General features: G+C 49.2%; 2 protein-coding genes and 1 long non-coding RNA gene across 3 annotated transcripts in view; 1 reads left to right on the forward strand and 2 right to left on the reverse strand.

Moving 5' to 3' along the window:
* Window positions 1-32: 32 nt before the first annotated feature.
* Window positions 33-2,919, reverse strand: POP5 (POP5 homolog, ribonuclease P/MRP subunit). Its single transcript, XM_039246993.1, has 5 exons — window positions 2,868-2,919; window positions 2,643-2,785; window positions 1,334-1,483; window positions 1,071-1,154; window positions 33-970 (listed from the first exon to the last, which is right to left on the reverse strand). Exons 1-5 carry the CDS (start codon window positions 2,885-2,887, stop codon window positions 855-857), a joined length of 513 nt encoding a protein of 170 aa, XP_039102924.1. The 5' UTR covers window positions 2,888-2,919; the 3' UTR covers window positions 33-854.
* A 247-nt stretch (window positions 2,920-3,166) lies between these two features.
* Window positions 3,167-24,694, forward strand: part of CABP1 (calcium binding protein 1) — a 57,827-nt gene continuing 36,299 nt past the window's right edge. The window contains exon 1 of the mRNA XM_039245135.1: window positions 3,167-3,369. The gene's annotated coding sequence lies outside the window, so the exon portion shown is untranslated. The remainder of the gene's footprint in view (window positions 3,370-24,694) is intronic.
* Window positions 5,541-17,546, reverse strand: LOC120240511. Its single transcript, XR_005530652.1, has 3 exons — window positions 17,424-17,546; window positions 6,420-6,586; window positions 5,541-5,802 (listed from the first exon to the last, which is right to left on the reverse strand). It is a non-coding gene; the product is annotated as an uncharacterized LOC120240511 (long non-coding RNA).

Here is a 24,694-nt window from a genome sequence, read left to right on the forward strand (position 1 = left end):
ACATGTTGAAGCAAAAATTACAAATCCTTCTGTTAAATCTGTAAGAGACTCTGAAGAACATGTTTTATTCAAGAAAACAGATCCTAGAAATGTCATTAGTAGATAGTAGATCAAAACCTCCCTGCTTCTGTGAGTGTGGCAGGGTCCCTGGTCATCAGGTGCCTGGCAGGTGTAGACAGCAGGGGAAGGGTGAACTGCAGGAAACCACTGGAAGCTGGCAGCTGCTGCTTGTCAGGCAAGGCTAGGTTTTGTTGCCCCTCAAGAGAAGTAGGAAAACTACATTGTCCTGTTGCCTGATTATAATTGGGAAGGAATCTGGTGTGTTTAAGGCCCTGTGGGTCAGGACTGAGACCAGCTATACATCTGTACCAGTTCATTTGCTGTGTCTCAATACTCAACATGACCTGGATTACTTAGGATTCATCCTAGGGATTGGGGCACAAGGCCTCAAGTGGGAAGCTATGCATCTGCTATCCTGTAGGGAAGCCAGCCTTCCCAATGAGCTTGGGGGGGGGAAGTGGGGGCGGGGAAGGAGAGTTGGCCAAACTTGAACTTAAGTATGCTAAATGCTACAGAAGCCAAGGACATTTAACAGACCTACTTTCGGCCAGGCAATGAGATACAGAGATGTCTGTAACCACAGGGGCTTCACCACCTGCAGAATCACTTAACCAGACCCTCTAGGTGAAAGTGACGTTCAGTTTAAGTGAACAAGTCCTCCATTTTAAGCTGATAACTTGGCCTCTGGTCAGCAATCATCCAGTTTGGGAAACTAGAAGATGCTGCTGCCTCCCAGAATGTCCTGTTCCAACAAGAGGGCCCTGAATCTTGGTCACAGCATAGCCTCCAGAAGTTCACTCCATTGCTTCAGAAGGCTCCTCACCACCACTATCTGAAAGCTGCTCCTCATCTGACCTCTCCTCTAGTAGACAGCTTCTTGTGACAGATTTCTGGATAGCTTCCCGTTCTCCTGGAAAGGCAGAGAGCAGGGATGAAAGAGGTCTTTGGGAGTGACCTCTAACTCAGCAGGTTAGTTACTGCTCAGTGGGCACTGGGCTAACATCCCTTACCTTCATCAGTGCAGTTCTGCAATAACATCAACAGCTGTCTCCTGTTGTAATGAATCAGGAACTTCTGACACGTTCGAATTGTACCTGGCAAGTGAAAGAGCTTTGTGGTCCACAGCTCGTGAAAGGTGTCTGCTTCAAGGTTTTCCAAGCTGGTGAAAGGGTCTTGTTCTTAGCAGGACAGCAGGAAGACCCACCGGCTGTCAAGACTGAACCCTGAACCTGTTACTATTAAACGCCAGCAACCATACCATATGCACTCCTACCTCCCACGTGTAAAGTGTTGAGAAAACACGGGTAACGGTGTCCTTTGTTCTCCAAGTATGTAATGAAAGGAAGAGCTGAGCACACAAGTTGGTAGAATTCCTTCCGGCATCGAAGTAGCACTATTCCAGTATAGGCATTGAGGTATCGCACTACAGAGGAAAAAAATCATTTTGGGAAACGCTGGATTCACTTAAAAATCTTCAGAGTGACTGAAAGTCTCCTAGGTGCCAGGCAGTGGCACTTGGGATGTATTATCAGCGGGTAAAAACAAATTCCTAAAGGAAAAAAAGCTTTAGAACAGACCTTCATTTATGTAAAGGGGATAAACCACATCCAGTGCTTTGCACACCACTCAGAACTGGTGAATGAATTCGGAATTGTAAATGCTCTTCTAAATCACTGATAAGTGAGGTTGGGGCTAGCAGAGATCCATCTTCCTCAGAAGAAACCCTTGACTGAAAGGTCATTCTATTGCAACTGGGCTCTGTAGGCTCTTGAAGCAGCCAACTGCGAGTTACCTGATGTAGGTGAATTGTGCCTATGTGCAAGTGATTCTCCAGTATTCAATTCTGAGCACAGGGTAAAGGAGGGAAGGAATTTAAAAAACGTGGTGCTGTGGGAAGAATCCTCTTCCTCATTTACATACACACAGTTGTGGGCTCTGTACTCTACCTGTACTAGTAAGGGCTTTTTAGAGGTAATTATGACCATCCCCCCCCCCCAAGGGATGTCAATATAACCCCAAATAACTTACTCGGAACTACACATCTTCCCCCATTTAATTCATTATCCTGCTAATTCAATCGCAACCCCCAGTATACTATGTCAAATACGTAAAGGAGATTCTTGCCCCAAGTCCCACTGCCTTGTTTTTAGCTTTTTTTCTTTAAAAAATTTTTTTTCTTTGATGTGTGTTTATTTTTGAGATGGGAGCGGGGGGCGGGGGGGAGGCAGAGAGAGGGAGGCACAGACTCTTAGGCAGGCTCCAAGCTGTCAGCACAGAGCCCTACCTGGGGCTGGAATTCAGGAAATGCGAGATCATGACCTGAGTTGAAGTCGGACACTTAACACTTAACCAACTTAACCACCCAGGCGCCCCTGCTTTTAGCTTTCTGCCTAACTTCGACTCGTTCAGACTTTGGGCTCAGGCTCCGAGTGGCCTCAAGAGGACGATATCCTGCATTAGAACCTAAGATTGTGTATCGGGCTTGGAAGCTCCTGCGGTCACTCTTACCCCTTCCTTCTCCCTTTTCCGACCCCGCTCCCTCCCAATCTCGCTGTCCACCTAGTTCCCCAGCACCCTCGCACCCGCGAAGCCGATGGAAGTGGAGGCTGCGCCGAAAGTCCCGTGCACGCGAGCGATTGTGTCTCGTACAAGGCCGCTCAGCACTCGGTCCTCCAGACTCAGGCGGCAGCGGGGATCATCAGACACCACTTCGCAGAGCAGGTACCTGCGGAGGCAGAAGGGAAGTGAGCGCGGAGCCGGGGCCGCGAACCTAACGCCGCAGTGTTCATCCGGCCTCCGCCGCTTACCTGTGCTTGAATCGCACCATGGCGGTCTCCGGTCCCCGCGGCCCTGCGCCCAAGCCGGATGTCGGTTTCGCTGGCGGCCAATGGGAAACTAGTCTCACTAGTCTTGCAGCCACTCAGAGAGGGAAGCAGGGTAAAAGGGCGGGGCTACAGTGTTGGGAGGCCGAGCCCAGTGTCAGTCTCCTTTAACCCCCACCTCCCTCAAACGCTCGTGAGGCGCATGCGCCATGCTGACTGCCTCGTTGAGTGAGGTGTTCCGGGATTGAGGTCCGCAGTCCCGTGGTGTATGTTTGCGGTGGGTGGTTCTCTTCCCCGCCGGAGTTTGCAAATCTGTGTAGGATGGAGCTGCTGCATTTGGGACCGTCGCGATGTTTACTATAACCTTGCAATACAATTGTGTATGCACTTCTATCGACTCCCTAAACTAGACGGTGGAACGTAAGGGGGTAAGACCTTTCATTTCCACGCCTGGGATTGACACGGGAAATCGGACCCTTAGTTTCAGGTTAGAGCTCTGTTTAATTTTTTTTCGTACAGCCAAATATGTTTTTTTCCTACAGTCAAATATGTTATTACTGTTTGGGTCTTACAACAATGTTATGGAGACGGGGGTATTGTCTTGACTTTTGTTTGCAAAAACAACCCTTGGTCATTAAATTTTACTTTTTTTATGTTGATTTTTTAGAGAGCGCGAGTGGGGGAGGGGCAGAGAGAGAGAGGGAGACACAGAATCCAAACCAGGCTCCAGGCTCTGAGCTGCCAGCACCGAGCCCCACGTGGGGCTTGAACCCTGGAACCGTGAGACCATAACCTGAGTGGAGGTGGAACACTTAAGGGACTGAGCCACTCAAGCGCCCCAAATTTTACTTTTTTTTAAAACAGAAGAGTACAAAAAAGCAAATAAAAATAAATTATAATCCCAGTACCGAGAGAGAATAATTTATCCTGTAGTGTATTTTCTTCCTTCTCTTTCCCCCTGTGCTAGCAATTCTCAAAGCGTAATCCAGGGACCACTGGGTTTTCCGAGACCCTTTTAGGAGCCCCCAAGGTCAAATTACTTTCATAATAATACTAAGATGTTATTTGCCTTTTTCACTGTCTCAGAGTGGACAGTAAGTTTTCCAGAGATTACTTGACATGTGCTGACATCATTCTGATGGCTAATGGGGTTTTGTATTGTTTTAAACATTTCTCAGTTTTATTTTGTTAATATGTACTGGAAATCTTCACCTTTCTCAGTTTTAATATCCATGGTTAGTATCAATATATCCTACAAAAGCAAAAACTGTTTGGGATCCTCAATAAATTTAAGAATGTAAAGGGGTCCTGACAAAAAAAACTTAGAACTTCTGCAGCCTGGGTGGCTCAGTCAGTTAAGCATCTGACTCTTGATTTCGACTCAAGTCACGGTCTCACGGTTGTGAGATTGAGTCCCAAGTTGGGCTCTGCGCTGACAGCACAGAACCCGCTTGGGATTCTCTCTCTCCCCGCCCCTCCCCAGCTTGTGCTCTCTCCCTTTTCTCTCAAAATAAATAAATAAACATTTAAAAATCTGTGCAGAAAAATAATAGGATCAAACTGTTTACCACTTTTTATGGCTTATCTTTTTTTTTTTACAAATATATTGAGTTATACCATGTATAAAGTACATACTAAGTGTAAAGGTCAATGAACTTTTACATATGTATAGACTGACTTTCCTAACTACCACCCCGATTGAAAAGGAACATTTCCATACCTAAGACGTTTTCTTGCTATCTAAAACCTTCCCAGAAGTAGCCTCTGACTTCTGTCATAAGATTAGCTTTGCCTGGTCTGAACTTTCTATAAATATCCAACAGTACGTGTGTGGGGCTCCTTTTGCTCAACCTAATGTTTTTTTTTTTTTAATGTTTTTTATTTATTTCTAGGAGAGAGAGAGAGACAGCGTGAACAGGGGAGGGTCAGAGAGAGAGGGAGTCACAGACTGGAACAGGCTCCAGGCTCCGAGCTGGCAGTCAGCACAGAGCCCGACGCGGGGCTCGAACCCACGAACCGCGAGATCATGACCTAAGCGAAAGTCGGATGCTTAACCGACTAAGCCACCCAGGCGCCCCTCAACCTAATGTTTTTAAGTTTCCGTCTGTTTGACTATATTTTCATGTCAACCAATTTGCAGTGTTATTTTTCAGCTGTGCAGTATTGCATTGTTTGGATGTAACACTGCTAAAATGATAACTATTCCCATAACAGACGTTCAGATTGGTTCCACATTTTTTGCTAGACCCAGTACTCGGGTGCACAGCTTTGTAACTTGGTCTTCATACTCATCCGTTTGTAGACTTGTGTAACTAGCTGGCCCTGTGAAGTCTATGAAGGGAGGCCATTTATTCGCAAAATATGGAATGAATCCTCGGTTTTCCCCATCTCTCAACTCCTCACCTTAAAGGAGGCATTCTGAGAAAGGAAGGGGCTGAGGGGAGGCGGGAGGGCAGTGGCTCTGCTGGGGGACATGTGTCTACTGCAACCTTTCCTCTTCCAAAACAACCGGTTTATCCCAAAACGGTCTCGCCAGCGTCCCCCTCTGGCCAGCAGGGGGCGTCAGAGGCCCGTTGTGCGCCAAGTAGAAAAAGCCTCAGAGCACCCCCCCACCCTTCGCCTCGCGTCTCTAAAATAATTCCCCCAACACTTCCTAGCTTTCAATTCTCTTAATCCCAACACTACGCCCATTTTATTGATGCAGCTGGGGCTCAGACCAAAGTCACATCCAGTAAAGAGCTGGATTAGAATTCGATCCCAAGGCCATCCGACTTGAGTCCTTGCCCGCGTCCAACCATCCGGTGCACGGTTTTGCCTGTCCCCTCTCCATTTTCCAGCCACGTGCTGCCGGGGAGGTTAATTCACGTCCCCAGACCTCAGTTTCCTCATCTGTGCCACAAGATGACGATGGTTCCTCGGTCTAGAGTGGATACGAGATAAATGGGATAACGCGGGCAAAACGCCTGGCATGGGTGTGCACGGTACGCGCAGTTTTGAGTGAACGATCTACTCCTCCGCCCGGGCGTCGCCCCTGGAGCCGGCACACTGGGGTGGTCCTGGGCCTCCCCTCCTCGGGACCAGGTCCGGCTCCCCCGTCGGGCCCATAGGGGTCTAGACACGGGCGGTGGCCCGGGGGCGGGCGGCGGGGGCGGTGCAGCCGGCTCCCCGCGGTAATTAGCCGGTGCCGGCTCCGGCTCCGCCAACCGCTAATTACATGTCTCCTAATGAGGCCGGCGGCTGTTTGCAATCACCCGGGTCCCCGCCGCGCGGCGCGGGAGGCCGCGGGGGAATCCGCCGGTGGAGGCGCGGAGGGCGGCGGGGGCGCGCGGCGCCCATGTGCCCCGGGGGTGCGGGGTGCGGAAGGCCAGCCCGGCAGGGGCGGGGCGCTCACCCGCCGTCTCACCTCGAATCCCTCCCACAGAGCCAGTATTCTCCCCACTTTCCAGGTGAGGAAGGGCGCTGAGGCTCGAACTCCCGGGCACAAAGCTCAGGCCCGAGTAGGCTGATCGTGATGGGACCCCGAACTTGTGCGCTTACCTGATTCAGGTTCTTCCTAGAGCAGTGGGGGGTGCTTGCTGTTCTTTCTCCTGGGACTTCTCTGAAGAGTAGGTTCTGAATCAGACAAATGAGGGGAAGGTGGGGGTGCTTGGGAAACTTCCTCCAAGTTTTTCTTCTCATTTGAGAGTTCCCACCGTCATTTTGCCCTTTTGGATCAGATACAAGATGGAATATTAGCTTTGGCAAGAACACTAAAACTTACTTGGAAACATAAGTCACAAGTCCCATTTCACAGACTGGAGCATCTGGAACATTCCCTAGGACGTGGGTGAGGCAACTGCTGAAACGCTCTCTTTACACAGGGGATGAGAAGCTACCACTGTGCGCCATGTCCCAGGGGCTTATGGGGTGGGGTCCAGAGTAGCTGCTTTTATTCTGCATCTGGATCACCTGGGCTTGCATGTCTTAGGCTCTCACTGTGTGTGTGTGGTGCTGTGTAAGCACTTTGGGTTTGACTTCATTTAGTCCTCAGGACAAGCCTGTCAGGGTAGGCCACATTCTTCTCTGAGGTCAGGGAGCAAATGACTTGCCCAAGGTCACGCAGTAATTTCCGCAGACCTTTGTCTTACCCCCGCACCTGTGCTCTTAACCCCTTGTTCTCTACCTCTTCTCCGATTGTCTGCGACCCAGAAGGATGTTCAGAGAAGGTGAACCCAATCTTCTTTTTTTTTTTTAATGTTTTATTTATTTCTAGGAGAGAGAGAGAGAGAGACAGCGTGAGCAGGGGAGGGTCAGAGAGAGAGGGAGATACAGACTCCGAAATGGGCTCCAGGCTCTGAGCTGGCAGTCAGCACAGAGCCCGACGCGGGGCCCGAACCCACGAACCGCGAGATCATGACCTAAGCGAAAGTCGGACGCTTAACCGACTAAGCCACCCAGGCGCCCCGGTGAACCCAATCTTCTTAAGGGACTTTGGCATCCGGGGGTCCCTGTTGAGAACCTGGATGCTGCCGTGGTGGATGGGGCAAAGGAAAATTGTATCTGCTTGGACATTTTGTTAAGCAGCTGCTGCTCATTAGGGGATCCTGCTCCTCTAATCCAATCAACCAATTCCCCGTAAAACCTTTATGGGAACAATCTGGATAAAATTAAACCCTCCATCTGCCTGGCCAGGGGCCTAGGGAACTGCTGCATCCTTCAGACATGGCCCTCTCTGGACCGCAGAGACAGAACACGGCATCTCACTTCCTCCCTCGTCCTCACTGCCTTGTGGACCGTTTCCCCCTCTCCCCTGCCTGCTGCGAGGACTCACTTATCCAAGAATTAATTGAAATTACAAGAGTACCACTGTTTGACCCAGCAATTTCCCCGCCACACACTTCTCCCACAGAGATCTTTGCATTTGTGCCCAGTGACAGGTGAATGAGAATGTGTCTTGCGGCGGTGTTTGTGACAGCAAAAGCCTACCTCGGTGCCTGTCAGAAAGGATCCGCTCTCTGTGCATATGTATTGGACATGTGCCAGAGAAGGTTCTAAACACTCTACATAGATTGACTCATTTAACCCCCACAACTGCCCTTTAAATTAGGACCTTAATTTTATTAACTCATTTTCAGGTGAGGAAACTGAGGCCCAGGGAGAACACGTGGGCTTGCCCGTGCTTCACATAGGTAGTAAGCGGTGGTACCAGACAGTCCATGTTCTAGATCACTCTGCAGTAGAACTTGTGTCTTCCTGTGCATGGAATATTTCCAAAACGTGATACAAAAGCAACTGATGGTGGTGGCCTCTGGGGGGAGGAATTAAATGTGTGGAGAAGGAGGGGAACTCCCTTTTTACTGGGACCCTTTTGTATGAGACTGTGTTAACCATGTGCGTATGTTAGTTTCATAATTTAGAGGAGCTTCTGAGCCACAGGCCTTAAAGTGTGTTGTTACTAATCCTTACCTCAAACTTGGGAGTGGGTGATATGCCCCTCATTTTGCGGTTGAAGTCACCGCCTAGTCTGGCCAGGCTACATGACTAGGAATGACATGGGGTGGGGGGTGGGGAGTTGGCTCTCAATACAGTGCTTTTTCCCCTAATTTATATTTAGCCCCCTGGGCTTGCAAGGTTCAGAGGGAAGAAAAGGGGTTAAAAGGATGGACTCTGGGGCCAGCTTGCCTATGTTCAAGTCCTGACTCAGCCCCTCACCATCTGTGTGACCTTGGGCAAATCACTTGCCCTCTCTGAAGCTCAGAGATGTTTTCCTCTTTATGAGGATTAAGTGACTTCCCTCCATGTCGAGTACTTAGAACAGGGCCTGTCTCATCACGAGCGCTCAGGAAGTGCTATATTTTTGTATTATTTCCCCGAACATGGTCTTCCTCAATTTCAAGCTCCTGAGCAGTCCCTTCTCCCAGCTGGTATGTCCAGCTGTGGCTGCTCCAGTCCTCTCCGCAAAGGGCAAGGCCCAGCCACCCTGTGCTCCAGCCTCTAGCTGAAGTCCTTTGGGATCAGTTCTCCTGGGTTATCCCACTCTGGTGGCTGTGATCAGAAGTGATCACATCTCCAGAGCTGGAAAAAGGGGCAGAGCCGCAGGGCTGGTGTGGCCCAGATCCAGGGTGAGGCTGCGCCGGGCGGCCTCCTAGTTCGGGATGTTCCCAGCGCCTTCCCACCGCTTATGCTTGGAGGGAGAAGGGCCTCAAAATAGCTGTTGCTTCCCCAGCACGGCGCTAGGCCAGGGACAGGAATAGACATCTGGGGGTGGCCGCCTCAGCTTCCCTCAGGGGCCCTGGGGGGGGGGCAGGAATAAGCAGAGGCCAGGCTCCTCCCAATGTAGGGAGATTGTACAGCTGTCAGTATACAGTGGTCACCTGTGACAGTCCAGCCCATGGAAAATGTTGCCCCGGCCGGGGCTGGCTGGACAGTAGGTCACCAAGCACGGCCAGACCCTAGCCAGGGCCTGGATTCTTAGACCACTAGGAAGTGCCCTTCAACACTGGCTCCTACAGTTCTCTCTTGGCAGGTGGCGCAACTGAGGCCCAGCGAGAGAGTCATGTGCTTGAAATCACAAAGCTGGGTAGAAGTCCAAGCTGATAGGAGAAGCGGGCCTTGGGGCAGCGTGGAAGGGGGAGAGGACTCAGACTGTCTAGGTTCAGATCCACCCTCCACTACTTACGAACACCGCATGTTCTTGGGCCTCAATCTCCTCACCTGTAGAATATGCAGAATAGTGGTACCCGCCTCCTTTAGTGGGAGCGAGGATTGGATGAGTTAATGATCGTGTGCAGGTCATGCTCCTTATGCACTCATTCCTCAGGCATTGGCTGAACGCCAGCCACGTGCCAGGCACAGTGCCGGGCCTAGATCCTCTAGCTTCACAGCGTGGCAGGAACAGACCCATGGACAATTCAGGGAGCCTCCCTTTTGCCAGTTACTGTGCTAAGCATTGTAACCTATATCATCTCATTGATCTCTCCCCTTGAGGAGCCATGATCATGCTCTGTCTCACAGATGACGGGAGTGCGCTCAGAGAGGTGAAGTCACTTCTTCAGGGTCACACAGCTAGGAGGTAGCAGAGCCAGGATTTGAAACCCGAGCTGCCGGCCTGTGTAAGTCGTGACAAGTAACCACGGCACATCATCGTCTCTTTACTGGGGAGACAGGCAAGTGGTTCAGTTGGCGAAGTCGGGAGCTGGGCATGTGGGGGAGGGCTCTGCTCTCCCAGCCTTGACATTGACCACCCCCACCCCAACACAGTCCCATATGAGCTGTGAGGTGGTCCCCAGCCCACACCACCTAATTCCCACGGGCTTCTCTGGAGACCTACTATGTGCCAGACCTGTGCTAGGCTCTGGGAACACAAAGACGACATCGTTCCTGGCCTGAAACTGCTCACGGTGTGGTGAGAGACAGGTTGCTAAGATGTCAAGAGCAATTCAGAGGCAGCTACCGTGACGAGGGCAAGAAAGGGGACAAAGTACTAGAGGAGGTACCTAACTCAGTCTCAGAGGTCAGGGAAGGCTTCCTGGAGGTGGTGATGTCTGAGCTGAGGCCCAAAGGAGAAACAGAGCCAGGAGAGAAGGTGGCAGGGAAGAGGATTGTAGACAGAGCGACAGCTTGTGGTGGTGCTGAGTCGTAGGAAGTGTGAGTAGTAGGGGCTGGAGGGATGGGTGAGGGGTGCCGGAGCTGCAGAGATGGATGCAGTCAGGTCATTCAGGGCCGAGCTGCCCACACTTAAGGGCTTGGCTGCTATCTGGAAGGCTGAGAGAATGTGATCGGGGGCTAGAAGTTTCTCTCTGGCTTTGGAGGAGGGGGCTGAACTGAAGGTGGGGAGATGGCAAGGAGGCGGCTGCCTGGGGGGAGGAGAGAGACTTGGCCTAGGGGTGCTGAGGAAGGGGTGGAGAGCGACGGGTGGCTCTGTGAAGCTTGCAGAAGTAGAATTGGTTATGTGTGGCTGTGTGATAAATCACCCCAAAACTCTGTGGCTTAAAACAACAACTTTTTAAATGATTCTGCGGGAGTCACAGGGCACTTCTGTGTTGTGTGGTGTCGGCTGGGGCCACTGGGATGCCCCGAGGGCTCCACAGCGGCCTCACCCACATGGCCTCACCCACATGGCCGGCGCCGGCTGGGAGTCCAGCTATGGCTGCTGGCCGAGGGGCCGCAGTTCACCTCCGTGTGGCCTCTCCATGGGGCTCAGGCTCCTCACAGAGGAGCAGGTGGCTTCCAAGGCGACACTGCCATGGTTTTTAAGGCCTGGGCTCAAAAGTCTCAGAACATTACTTCTGCTTCATCCTAATGGTGAAAGCCTCCCAAGAGGTCTGATTCAAGGGTAGGGGAAACGGCACTCCATCCTCTCCTCCTCCCCCTCCCTCTCCTCCTCCTGCACGGTTTAGTGGCATTTAATGCATTCACAGTGTTTTGCAACCAACATCTCTCTTTACTTTCAACTTAAAAAAAAAAAAAGTTTGCATAGTTTTGAGAGAGAGCGCATGCATGAGAATGAGTGGGGGCAGGGCAGGGAGAGAGAGAGGGAGAGAGGAAGACAGGATCGCAAGCAGGCTCCCCACTGTCAGCACAAAGCTGGATGCAGGGCTTGAACTCATGAACTGTGAGCCTAAGTCAAGAGTCTGATGCTTAACCAACTGAGCCACCCAGACGGTCCTCCTTAATTTCAACTCTTTTTTTTTTTTTTTTTAATTTCTGAGAGAGAGACACTGCGTGAACAGGGGAGGGTCAGAGAGAGAGGAAGACACAGAATCTGAAACAGGCCTCAGGCTCTGAGGTGTCAGCACAGAGCCCGACGCGGGGCTCAAACCCACGAACTGTGAGATCATGACCTGAGCCGAAGTCGGATGCTCAACCGACTGTGCCACCCAGGCGCCCCTAATTTCAACTCTTTAATCACCTCATAAGGGGCCTCCATACCCATTATGCCATTATTCCCCCTCCTCCTCTCCCTGGTCTCCCTGGCAGCCTGTTTTCTGTCCCTGTGGATTTGCCTATGCTGGGTATTTCTTATAAAAGGGATCTTATAAATGTGACCTTTTGTGTCTAGCTTCTTTCACTTAATGTAATGTCTTCAAGGTTTGTTCAAATTGCATGCACGAGTGCTTCGTTCCTTTTTATGGCTGAATAATATTCCATTGTATGTGTTTATTCATTCAAAATATTCTGAATAATGCTGCTATGAACATGAGTAAATAATTATCTGAGTCTCTGAGGCTTTTTTTAAATTATATTTTATTTACAAAAACATTTTAAGGTTCTTTTTTAATGTTTATTTTTGAGAGAGAGAGCATGAGCAGGGAAGGGGCAGAGAGAGAAGGAGATAGAGGATCTGAAGCAGGCTCTGAACTGAAAGCAGAGAACCTGATGTGGGGCTTGAACTCACAAACCGTTAGGTCATGACCTGAGCAAAATCAAGAGTCAGATGCTTAAGTGACTGAGCCACCAGGCACCCCAGCTCCCTGGTGGGTATATAATATGGTCACTCTATGTTTAACTTTTGGGTGTATAATATGGTCACTCTATGTTTAACTTTTCGAGGAACCACCAAGCTGTTTTCCTCAGGGGCTGAATGTTTTACATTCCCACCAGTGTGTATGAGGGTTTCTGTTTCTCTACATCTTGCTGACACCTACTGTTTACTGTTTATTTTTATTTTTATTAAAGCTATCCTCATGTGGGGTGCCTGGGCAGCTTAGCTGGTTAAGTGTCCAACTTTGGCTCAGGTCATGATCTCGTGGTTCACGAGTTCGAGCCCTGTGTCAGGCTCTGTGCTGAGAGCTCAGAACCTGGAGCCTGCTTCGGATTTTGTGTCTCCCTCTCTGCCCCTCCCCACTCATGCTCTCTCTCTCTCAAAAAGAAATAAATATTAAATTAAAAAAAAATAAATCCATCCTAATAGATGTGAGGTAGTATCTCATTATGGTTTTGATTTGCATTTGCTTAATTACCAGTGGTGTTGAACATCTTTTCATGTGCTTTTTGGCCTATTGTGTGTCTTCTTTGTCCATTATTTAGTTGGGTTGTTTGTCTTTGTGTTGTTGAGTCGCTGAGAGTTTTTTACATATTCAGGATACTAAACCCATATCAGATATATCTTGTGAACATTTCCTTCCATTCTGTAGACTGTGTTTTCACACTTTATTTATTTTTTACTTTTTATTTTTTAAAAATGTTTGTTTTTGAGAGAGAGAGAGGGAGAGCGAGTGGGGAAGGGGCAGAGAGCAAGAGAGACAAAGAATTCGAAGCAGGCTCCAGGCTCTGAGCTGTCAGCACAGAGCCCAGCACGGGACTCGAACCCATGAACTGTGGGATTGTGACCTGAGCTGAAGCCGGATGCTTAACCGACTGAGCCACTCAGGCGCCTGTCTTGTCACTTTAAAAAAAATTATTTTAAGCAGCCTCTATGTCCGATGTGGGGCTTGAACTCACACCCCTGAGATAGAGAATAACATGCTGTACTGATGCAGCCAGCCAGGTACCCCCTTTGACTTTCTTGATAATGTCCTTTGATGCACACAGATGTTTACTTTTCATAAAATCCCATTTATCTATTTTTCTTTTATTGCTTGTGCTTTTGGTGTCAAATCTAAGAATCTACTGCCCGGTCTGAGGTCATGAATATTTACCCTTATCTTTTCTTCCAATTGTTTTGTGGTTTTAGGTCTTAAAATTTAGGACATCGATCCAATGAGTTAATTTTTGTCCTTGGATTGAGGCAGGGGTCCACCGTCTTTCTTTTGCATGCAGTTGAGCTCTATCTCGTGACTGCCGGTGAGGATGCCCTTTCAGTGAGGGGAAGGAATTGTTGGGGTCTGTCTTTGGGGAGAGCTTTGGTGATGGGTTGGCTGTGAGGGCTTGGGGACGGAGGGGGGAGGAAAAGGCAGGCAGAATGACATCCACATTTCTGACCCGGGCAGATGGGGAATGCTTGGGGAGGAGCAAGACTCGACTGAATGGAAGAACTCAGTCCCGGACGGGTTGAGTTTGGGCTCCCTTGGCATCCAGGCACCGAGAGCACTGGAAATCACATACGTGATCAATGAAATAGGGAAGGATACTAAAGTTTTCATTCGTTCAACAAATAGTTACGGAACACCTGATACTAGGTAACATTTATGTGGTGCTAATTGTGGGCCAGGCACTTAGCCCTTTTTAAAAAATTGAGCTATAATGGTCATAGTAGAAAATGAACAAATCTACAGTGCACAGTTCATTAGATTTTATATATACCACCTCCTAGGTGAAGCTGTGCAGAACATTACCAGCCCCCAGAAGCTCCCTCTCAGGCCCATTTTATTTAATTCTCAAAGTGACCCCCTGGGGCATTATTCCCATTTTTTGGATGTGGACACCGAGGCTTACAGAGGTGAAGCCACTTGCCCGAGAGCACATGAGGTGGAACCGAGATTCTAACTCCGGCCTATAGGACTAGGCCAGGCTGAGGAACACTCCACCCTCTCCCTTGGCTTGGACTAGAGGTAGGCCTAGGCGATCCCTGCGGGCAGGAACAAGGCTGTCTAGCCTCTGCTGGGGGACAGAAGGCCCTCATTTGTATGTCTTTGGGAAGCCCAAGGCCAGGAAGGATGTGGATTTAGGAATGGGAGGGAGGAAGGTGGGGGAGTCCTTCTGGTCTCCATTAGTCACGGAGGTGAGGTGGCCGCCTAGGGGAGGTGTGACAGCAGATAAACAGCTGGCAGGCAGCTCAGCTGAGGCTTTTTTCCCACAATAGACCCTGGAGGCGCCTGGGTGGCTTAGTCGGTTGGGCTTCCGACTTTCGCTTAGGTCATGATCTCACGGTTCGTGGGTTCAAGCCCCGTGTCGGGCTCTGTGCTGACTGCCAGCTCAGAGCCTGGAGCCTGTTTCAGAGTCTGTGTCTCCCTCTCTCTCTGGCCCTCCCCTGCACACGCTGTCTCTCTCTCTCCTAGAAATAAATAAAAATATTAAAAAAAAAAAAACCCTGGGGGAGAGCTCAGCTCCGCCTGGACCAAATTGGCCTGAAGCAAGGAGAGGAGGGTGGCACTTTACCACTTTAGACCATGCTTCTCAGCATCCCAGCTGAGAAGATCCTGGGAGCAATCCCTGTGGCCCCTCCCTACCTCCACGTGTCTGCCCTGCACCCCTCCGATCTCCTCGGTCCTCTGCTCCAGCTGAAACTGGCCTCCTTGCTCTACTTCCAACCGGTTAAACTCCTAGTAGCCCCAGGGCATTTGCACACAAAGCGTTCTTTGCACTCAGTGCGCTCAGTGCTCCATCTGGAACCTTCTGTTTCCTGGACTTTTCCTGGACTTCCTATGGCCGGTGCCTTATTATGTGGCTCAAATTTTACCTTTTTAGAGTGCTTTTCTCTGAATGAATTGCCCTACTTAATGCTCTCCCCACCAGCCAGCACAGGGGAGCCAGATGGCCTGGGTTTGAATCTTTGTTCTGTGGCTTCCTGGCTGTGTGGCATCGGGCACATTACGTGCCAGTTTCCTCAGCTGTAAAATCAGGATGATGATAATAGCTCTTACCTCGTAGGATCGTAGTAAAAATGACATTATTTAACATCTGCTAACCGTGCTTGGCCCCTAGTAGATGCTTTATAAGTATTTGCTATTCTTCATAGAGCAGTTGTCCCGTCCTAAAACTGTCCTGGTTAGTGGTGTTCACTCGGTTTTTCCATTTCCCCCAGTTAGAATGTGAGCTCCCAAAAGATGTGGTTTTTTTTTTTTTTTTAATATATTTTTTTAAATTTATTTCTAGGAGAGAGAGAGAGAGAGATAGCGTGAGCAGGGGAGGGTCAGAGAGAGAGGGAGTCACAGACTGAAACAGGCTCCAGGCTCTGAGCTGGCAGTCAGCACAGAGCCCGACGCGGGGCTCGAACCCACGAACCGCGAGATCATGACCTAAGCGAAAGTCGGACGCTTAACCGACTAAGCCACCCAGGCGCCCCACAAAAGATGTGGTTTTATCTATGTTGATCACTGTCCCCAGTGCCTAAAACAATGTCTGACCCACAGTAATAAACACGGTTGAGTAATCGAATGGGTGAATAAACCAGGCTTCTAGATTATCCTGCTTGTAGCTCCCCAAACATGCCATGCTTGCCCTCATTTCCTGACTTTTGCTTTTGCTGTTCCCTCTGCCTCGACCCAATCCCCAGAGGAAGTGAAGGGACCATGAAGGAAAGGCTGCCTTGTAGCTGCCCAGGTCTCTCTCTCTCTTTTTTTTAAAAATTTTTAATGTTTTTTATTTATTTCTGAGAGAGAGAGAGCGCGTGTGAACAGGGAAGGGTCAGAGAGAGAGGGAGACACAGAATCTGAAGCAGGCTCCAGGCTCTGAGCTGTCAGCACAGAGCCCGACGCGGGGCTCGAACCCACAAACTGTGAGATCATGACCTGAACCGAAGTCGGACGCTTAACCGACTGAGCCACCCAGGCGCCCCTGACCAGGTCTCTTTCTTAGCCCGTTCCTCACTGCCTCTTGCACCAGGCACTGGGAGAGAACAGCAAGACAGAACCTAGACTCTCCAGGACTACAATCACCTATTACCACCCCTTTGTCCTGCACCTGGGGAATCAGAGGTCTAGAGAGGGGAAAGGACTCAGCCAAGGTCATACAGTGAGTCGAAGGCCACGTTCTCCCTACTGGGCCCCACTTGTCTCACCCAGAGGCTGTTTCCATTGTCCACGCTGGATCTGCCTCCCTACACGGGGCCTGGAAGAGAGGTGGTGGGTGAGGGGCGGGGCCCTGCCTGTAGACTACTGTCCTCTGAGCTGCTCCCTAGGCAGGGCCAGGGCAGCTGGGTCTAGTGAATGCACGTGTTTCTGATTTAGACTGACCTAAATCAGGCTCCTGACACTTATTAACCATGTAGCTTTGGGCTCTCTGAGCCTCAGTTTACCCCCTTGTAAGATGAGGAGATAGAAGCCTACCACCCCCCTCCCAAGGCTGGGAAGATGCCTATTAAAAGTTCTCATCCACTGAAGGGCGCCTGGGTCGCTATGTCGGTTAAGTGTCCGACTTTGGCTCAGGTCATGATCTCACGGTTCAGGAGTTTGAGCCCCACGTTGGGCTCTGTGCTGACAGCTCAGAGCCGGCTTTGGATCCTCTGTCTCCCTCTCTTTCTGTCCCTCCCCCACTCTTGTGCATGCTCCCTCTCTCTCAAAAATAAATAAACATTTAGAAAAAAAGTTCTCATGCATTGACCCCTTATTCTCACCTAGCCTATGGGGCAAGGATGAATTTTATCTCTATTTTCCAGGTAAGGAAACCGGCTCAGAGCAGGGAAAAAGTGACTTGCCTGAGATCACACAGCCAGCGAGAAACAGAGCAGGGATTCACACCCAGGCAGGCTGACTGCAGAGCTCACGTGTTTAGCCATATGCTACAGCACCGGGCACACAGTAGGCACTCAGCAGAGGGGAACCCTAGAAAGGCTTGCTTTCACGTTGGCACCGTCTTCTAGGATGATAGCTCCTTTGTTAATTTCCCTCCTCGCCAATCCCTGCTTGGGGACGCAGGCCCTCTCAGCAACCTCTCTCAGATGGATTTTAAGATTATCCTTACCTTGATTAGTTTCAGAGCCTCCAGGCAGAAGCGGGAGTTATTTTGGGGCCTTGATGGCTCTCTCTGGCTGCCTCTGACCTCCCACCCCCGGTTGCAGACACCTCTCCAGTCATCTGCAGGGCTCGTTCGCTACCGTTCCGGCTGCTCGCTCTCTGCCCCCTTGCAGCTCTCAGCTCAGACTCCAGCCCCAACACCTGCTCTCTGCTCCTCCCCTCCCCTGCCCCCCCAGCCATTCCTGCCTCCCCACTCTTTCTCCTGGGTGAAGGATGCCAACCCCTTCCTAATCCTTGGCCCCTGACTTTGCCGTATAGCAGTGACCCTCCCTTCAGTTTTAGGATTTTTCCAGACTTGAGCAAAATCTCACACACCATTTGGACACAAATATTTTTGGCTGGTGATCTGACTCCCTGTTCTGCTGGAATCCAGTCCCCGGTGTCATTCAGCCTGGGTGGGAGTGGCTCAGAAATTCCCGAGGGTAAATTTTATAGGATGCATATCTTGCCGCAGTTAATAAAAAGTTCCCAAGGGGATGCAAGACCCCCTCCCCGCCCCCACCGTGTTATGTCACAGTGCGTGGGGCTGACGTCACAGGGATGGGGCGTGGGCTCTGCTGTGTATGTCTGTTCTCTCTGCTGCTGGCTCTCTCTGCTAGCGCTGCGCTCTGCCAGGGCCGCCCGCAGGCCTTGCTTGCTTTTCAAAAATAACTCTGGAGTCTCACTGAGGTGGGGGGGGGGGGGCGGGGGCTGCTTCCTTGGTGTCCCAGGCTGTGTGTTAATCCTTCCAACGCAGGACTTCCTGAAGCCAGCTCTGGGCTGGGGAGCTGCTTATCAACTGTTGTCTGGCTCAAGTAGTTCAGTTGCTGACATCCTGCTTCAGTACCCATAGCCTTCCAGGAAGTAGGGCAAATGAGTCCTTCCTGGTGCCTACCCATTCATTCATTCATTCATTCATTCATTCAGCAGGTATCTCTCAGTGCCCATTGCCTGCAGAGTGCCCCTCTTGGGTGGCCTCTGTTGCTTTTTCCATTTGTTTCTGAGTTATCTCCTTGGTCCTCTACGGATTTCTACTTCCTTCTGCAAAGTAGGGGGATTTTAATTAGGGTGGCCGACTCAGTCCCAGAAGGAAACAGATGGTCTGCTCAAATTGGATAATTTGAGGAAGGCTGAATAAAGGGACTATTTAGGTGTCAGCGGGGTGTCAGGGAATCGCAAAGGGGTAGTTCATTCCCAGGCCAGTTGAGGTGCGAGAGAGCTCTTACCTCCCTAGGGCTGGCAGCCAAGGGAGCCCCAGGGCTCAGAGGGAGTTGTATGGAGCAAACCACCTTGAGGGAGGAGCGGTGACCTTCTGTTGAGGAACAGAGCCAGCCTGAGGTGGCCTGCAGGGAGGGAGCCGAGGAAGAAATATCCTGACCTCACTCTTCCCTCTCCCTTCCGTCTCTTCCTCGGGGCTCCCCACTGGCCAAAAGACAGAGGAGTCTGTGGACTCTGAACAAGTCAGTCTCTGTGGGCACAGAGCAGGCTGGGAAAGGATGGAGAGTGGTTCTGGACGGACAGATGGAGGCTATTCGGTTACTCACCTACTAGCGGTCATAGTAGGTCAGGTGGATAAACGCTCGAAAACGTCAGCTCTTATCATTACTGCTTGTTTCCGTTGTTCATCGGTGCGGAACAGATTCCCCCCAAACTCATTGGCTTTAAAAACCTTGTAAACATGGGTTGCCTGGATGGCTCAGTCAGTTAAGTGTCCGACTTCAGCTCAGGTCATGATCTCACGGTTCGTGGGTTCGAGCCCCGCGTCGGGCTCTGTGCTGGCAGCTAGCTCAGAGCCTAGAGTCTGCTTCAGATTCTGTGTCTCCCTCTCTCTCTGACCCTCCCCTGCTCATGCTGTCTCTCTCTCAAAAATAAATAAAACATTAAAAAATTAAAAAAAAAAAAAAACCCTTATAAACATTTATTACCCCGCACAGTTTCCGTGGGTCAAGAATTGGGAGCAGCTTAGCGGGGTGGTTTTGACTCCCAGTCTCTTCCTGAGGATGTGGTCAAGCTGTCAGCCAGTCATCGGAAGGGCCCGGCTGGCTCACTGCCATGGCTGGGAAGCTGGCGCTGGCTGTTGGCAGGAGCCCTTCTTCATTCCTTGCCATCCAGACCTCTCCACGGGGCTGCATGAAAAGCCTCATGACTTCGTGGCTGGCTTCCCCTAGAAGGAGTGATCCAAGAGCAGCAGGCTCAATGCGTTTTCTGACCTAGTCTCCAAAACCACACACCATCATTTCGGCAATGTCTCATTTGTTACACAGGTCAGCCTATTCCCTGTGGAGGGGACTCCATGGGGGCAGGAAGAATCCGACGCCTTCTTAGAGGTTGGCTACCACAGTTCATAATACATTTGCTTGTTTATCTTTTCAAAAGTCCCATGAGCTTATCTAACAAAACAAATGAAATGAAAAAAAAAGAAAAAACCAACGAACAAAACAAAGCAAAACAAAAAAATCCTATGACGGAAGTATTATTGTTATTACCATTGTCGCTTTTCTGTTGGGGAAATAGAGGCACAGAAAAATGAAACTGTGTGCCCAAGAGTCTGCAGCTAGTAAGTAGCAAAACCAGGAATTAAACCCAAGTGGTCTTTTTTAAAAAAATCAATTTTAAGGGCACCTGGGTGGCTCAGTCGGCTAAGCATCCGACTTTGGCTCAGGTCATGATCTCACGGCTTGTGAGTTCGAGATCCGCATCAGGCTCTGTGCTGAGAGCTCAGAGCCTGGATCCTGCTTCAGATGCTGTGTCTCCCTCTCTCTCTGCCCCTCCCCTGCTCACACACACACACACACACACACACACTCTCTCTCTCTCTCTCTCTCTCTCTCTCAAGAATAAATAAACATTAAAGCTTTTTTTAATTTTTTTTTAATTTCTGAGAGAGAGAGAGACAGCATGAGCAGGGGAGGGTCAGAGAGAGAGGGAGACACAGCATCTGGATCAGGCTCCAGGTTCTGAGCTGTCAGCACAGAGCCCAACATGAGGCTCGAACCCACGAACCATGAAATCATGACCTGAGCCAAAGTCGGACGCTTAACTGACTGAGCCACCCAGGCGCCCCTAAAATTTTTTTTAAAAAATCAATTTTATTGGGGTATAAGTAATAATGAAGTAATAGAACATTTTCCTGCCCCCCAATTTTCCCTCATGCCCCTTAGCAGTCATTCCTCCTGGGCCCCATTCCAGGCAATCACTGATCTGCTTTCTGTCACTATTGATGATTTTGTCTGTTCTGGAACTTTATATAAATGATATGTATGTTTCCTTTTGTTTGTTTGTTTTAAGTTTATGTATTTATTTTTGAGAGAGAGAGAGGGAGAGAGAGAGAATACCAAGCAGGCTCCATGCTGTCAGTGCAGAGCCTGATGCCTCAGAACTCAGTCCCACGAACTGTGAGATGATGACCTGAGCTGAAATGAAGACTTGGACACTTAACTAACTGACTGAGCTGCCCAAGTGCCCTTGAACACCCACTGAAATTTTGATTAGGATTCCACTGAATCTATAGAATCAGTATGGGGAGAAGGGACATTTTTTTGTGTGTGGTTTCTTTTTCTTTTTAATAGTTTATTGTCAAGTTTGTTTCCATATAACACCCAGTGCAGAAGGGACATTTTATACATGAGCATGGTATATTTCTTCATTCATTTACATCTTTCATGTCTTTCCGTAAGATTCTATAGCTTTCGGTGTACAAATCTTGCACATGTTTTATTAACCGTATCCCTAAATATTTTATTTTTTGATGCTTTCAGAAATGTTTCCATACATTTCACTTTCCAATTATTGCTAGTATAGAGTAATGCCTTTTTTTAAACAATGACCTGAAATGTATCCTTTCATTTTGCTAAATAAAATTATTCCAATAGTTTTGTTTGTGTTGTGAATTCCTAGGATATTCTGCATTCTGCATACACAGTCATGTCATCTGCATATAAGCACAATTTAACTTTATCCTTTCCCCCATTTTTTTTCCCCTTATTGTCCTGGGTAAGGACCCTCAATCCAGTGTTGCAGAGATGTGGTGAGAGCAGATATTTTTGCCTCGTTCCCAGTCTTAGGGCTGAAAGCATTTAGACTTTCAGCATATGTTAGCTGTAGGTTTTTAAAATTTTTTTTAAAAAATTTAAAGATTAAAAAAAATTTTTTTTTTTAAATTTTTTTTAATGTTTTATTTATTTCTAGGAGAGAGAGACAGAGACAGCATGAGCAGGGGAGGGCCAGAGAGAGAGGGAGTCACAGACTGAAACAGGCTCCAGGCTCTGAGCCGGCAGTCAGCACAGAGCCCGACGCGGGGCTCGAACCCACGAACCGCGAGATCATGACCTAAGCGAAAGTCGGACGCTCAACCGACTAAGCCACCCAGGCGCCCCTAAAAAAATTTTTTTAAAGCAATCTCTTCATGGGGCCCTTCATGGGACTTGACCCTGACTGCGATCAGGAATTACAGGCTGTACAGACTGAGCCAGCCAGGCGCCCCCACTGCAGGTATTTTCAAGCTGCCCTTCAACAGGTTGAAGAAGTCCTCTTTGTTTTGACCCTGCTCACATTTGTTTTTGTTTTTATTTTTTAAATGTTTATTTATTTATTTTGAGAGAGAGAGCATGAGCACAAGCACAGGAGAGGCCGAGAGAGAGGGAGAGGGAATCCTAAGCAGGCTCCGTGCTGACAGAACAGAGCCTGATGCAGGGCTCAAACTCACAAACCATAAGATCATGACCTGAGCGGAAGTCAGGAGTGGAATGCTTAACCAACTGAGCTGCCCAGACGCCCCAGTTTGTTTTTGTTTTTAAGTCATGAATGGGTGTCAGTTTTATCCAGTGTCTTCTCACATCAATTGACACGACCATGAAGTAGACCCATATATATCCTTTTAAAAAGAAAATTGACGTAAGATTCATATACAATTAACCATTTTTATTTTTCAAGTTCATTTATTTATTTTGTGGAGGGGTACAGAGAGAGAGAGAATCCTAGGCAGGCTCTGCGCTGTCAGCACAGAGCCCGATGAGGGGCTCAATCTCACGAACCATGAGATCATGATCTGAGCCCTGAGCCAACATCAAGAGTCAGACACTTAACCCACTGAGTCACGCAGGTGCCCCACAGTTAACCATTTTTATTTTTTAATTTATTTTTTAAAAGTTTTATTTATTTCAGAGAGAGGGAAAGAGAGAGCGTGAGCAGGGGAGGGTCAGAGAGAGAGGGAGACACAGAATCTGAAGCAGACTCCAGGCTCTGAGCTGTCAGCACAGAGCCCGACGCGGGGCTCGAACCCACGAACCGCGAGATCATGACCTGAACCGAAGTCAGTGCTCAACTGAATGAGCCACCCAGGCGCCCCTACAGTTAACCATTTTTAAAGTGAACAAATCAGTGGCATTTCACAACCACCGCCTCTATCCAGTTCCAAAAACACCTTTATCACCCGAAAAGGAAACCCTGCACCCCATTAAGAAGTTACTTCCCATTCTCCCTCACAACTCCTGGCAACCATCAATTTGTATTCTGTCTCTGTGATTTTACCTATTCTGGACGCTTCATATAAATGGAGTTGTCCAGCATGTGATCTTTCATGTCTGGCTTCTTTCACTTAGCATAACGTTTTTGAGGTTGATGAACACTATAGCATGTGTTAACTACCTTATTCCTTTTTATGGCTGAATAACGTTTCATTGTATGAGCATAACACAGTTTCTTTACCCAGATATATTCTTTTTTTTTAAGTTTATTTATTTTGATAGAGGATGGAGTGGGGGGCAGAGAGAGAGAAAGAGAGAAAGAATCCCAAGTAGACTCTGCACTGTTAGCGTTCATGAACCCATGAACCGCTAGATCATGACCTGAGCTGAAATCAAGAGCCGGATGCTTAACTGACTGAGCCACCTAGATGCCCCTACCCAGATATATTCTTAACCACTGTTTGATGCTATCTTTCCATGTGCCAGGTGCTGTCTTTAGCTCTACAGACAGAGCAGAGAACAAAGGAGAAGTGGCCTTGCCCAAGTGGAGCTGAAGTCTCTTCTGGAACTTGGTATGTTCTCTGTCCATTTCTGATCACATTGGAGGTTCTATATGTTCCTGCTTGTTCATCTCCATAGCCCCAGTGTCTAGCCCACTGCTCTTAGCTGACCAGATGGGTTTTAATCTGGGAAGGCTTCATGGAGGAAGCACTTTTTTTTTTTTTTAACAAATAGTTTATTGTCAAATTAGTTTCCACATAACACCCAGTGCTCATTCCCACGAGTGCCCTCCTCCATGCCCCTCCCCCCTTCCCCTACATCCATCAGTTCTCAGTTTTTGTCAGCATTCAAGAGTCTCTCATGGTTTGCCTCCCTCCTTCTCCCCCATTTCCCCCCTTCTTCTCCCCCACGGTCCTCCGTTAAGTTCTTCCTAATCCTCCTATACGTGCAAACATATGGTATTTGTCCTTCTCTGCCTGACTTACTTCACCAGCATAACACCCTCGAGTTCCATCCACGTTGCTACACATGGCCAGATTTCATTGTTTCTCATTGCCATGTAGTGTCCCATTGTATAGATAAACCACATCTTCTTGATCCATTCGTCCGTTGATGGACACGTAGGCTCTTTCCATGTTTTGGCTATTGTGGAGAGTGCTGCTATGAACATTGGGGTGCATGTGCCCCTGTGCATCAGCACTCCTGTGTCCCTTGGGTAAATTCCTAGCAGTGCTATTGCTGGGTCATAGGGGAGTTCTAGTGTTCATTTTTTGAGGAACTGGAGGAAGCAGCTTTTGAGCAGAGCCTTGAAGTCTGAGGAGGTGAGCAGTTTCCTTGAGGCCACAGCAATTAATAACAGTAACTGTCATTTATCAAGCACATAGTGTGTGTCACACACTGTAATGAACACGTTATCTTCCCCAGGAGCAGCCGGCTAGTGAGGGCCAGAGGAGAGTTTGGATTTGAACAAGGACTCATGCTAAGCGTGACTGCCTTGTACTGACTCCCTTTCCAAGCCTGGTTCCAGATTGGGGTTGGGGGATTCTCTTCTCTGTATTCTAGCTCCCCTGTCTTTCTTCTTCTGGGGACATCTGGATGGGACTAGAGTGGCAAAGCCTGGACATGGGGCACTCCGCGTCTTGAAAAGGACTCTTCAGATCCTACCCTTCTGGGTCCTTTGGACTTAGCTGAGTCCCAGGCCTCTGGGGGACCCTTCTGTCCTTTGCGGCACCCTTTCCTCCCCCAGGCTCCCCACTTCTTCCGTAGCCCCTCT

Source organism: Hyaena hyaena, unplaced genomic scaffold, assembly GCF_003009895.1.
Source record: "Hyaena hyaena isolate Hyena2069 unplaced genomic scaffold, ASM300989v1 scaffold_0, whole genome shotgun sequence".
Taxonomy (NCBI): domain Eukaryota; kingdom Metazoa; phylum Chordata; class Mammalia; order Carnivora; family Hyaenidae; genus Hyaena; species Hyaena hyaena.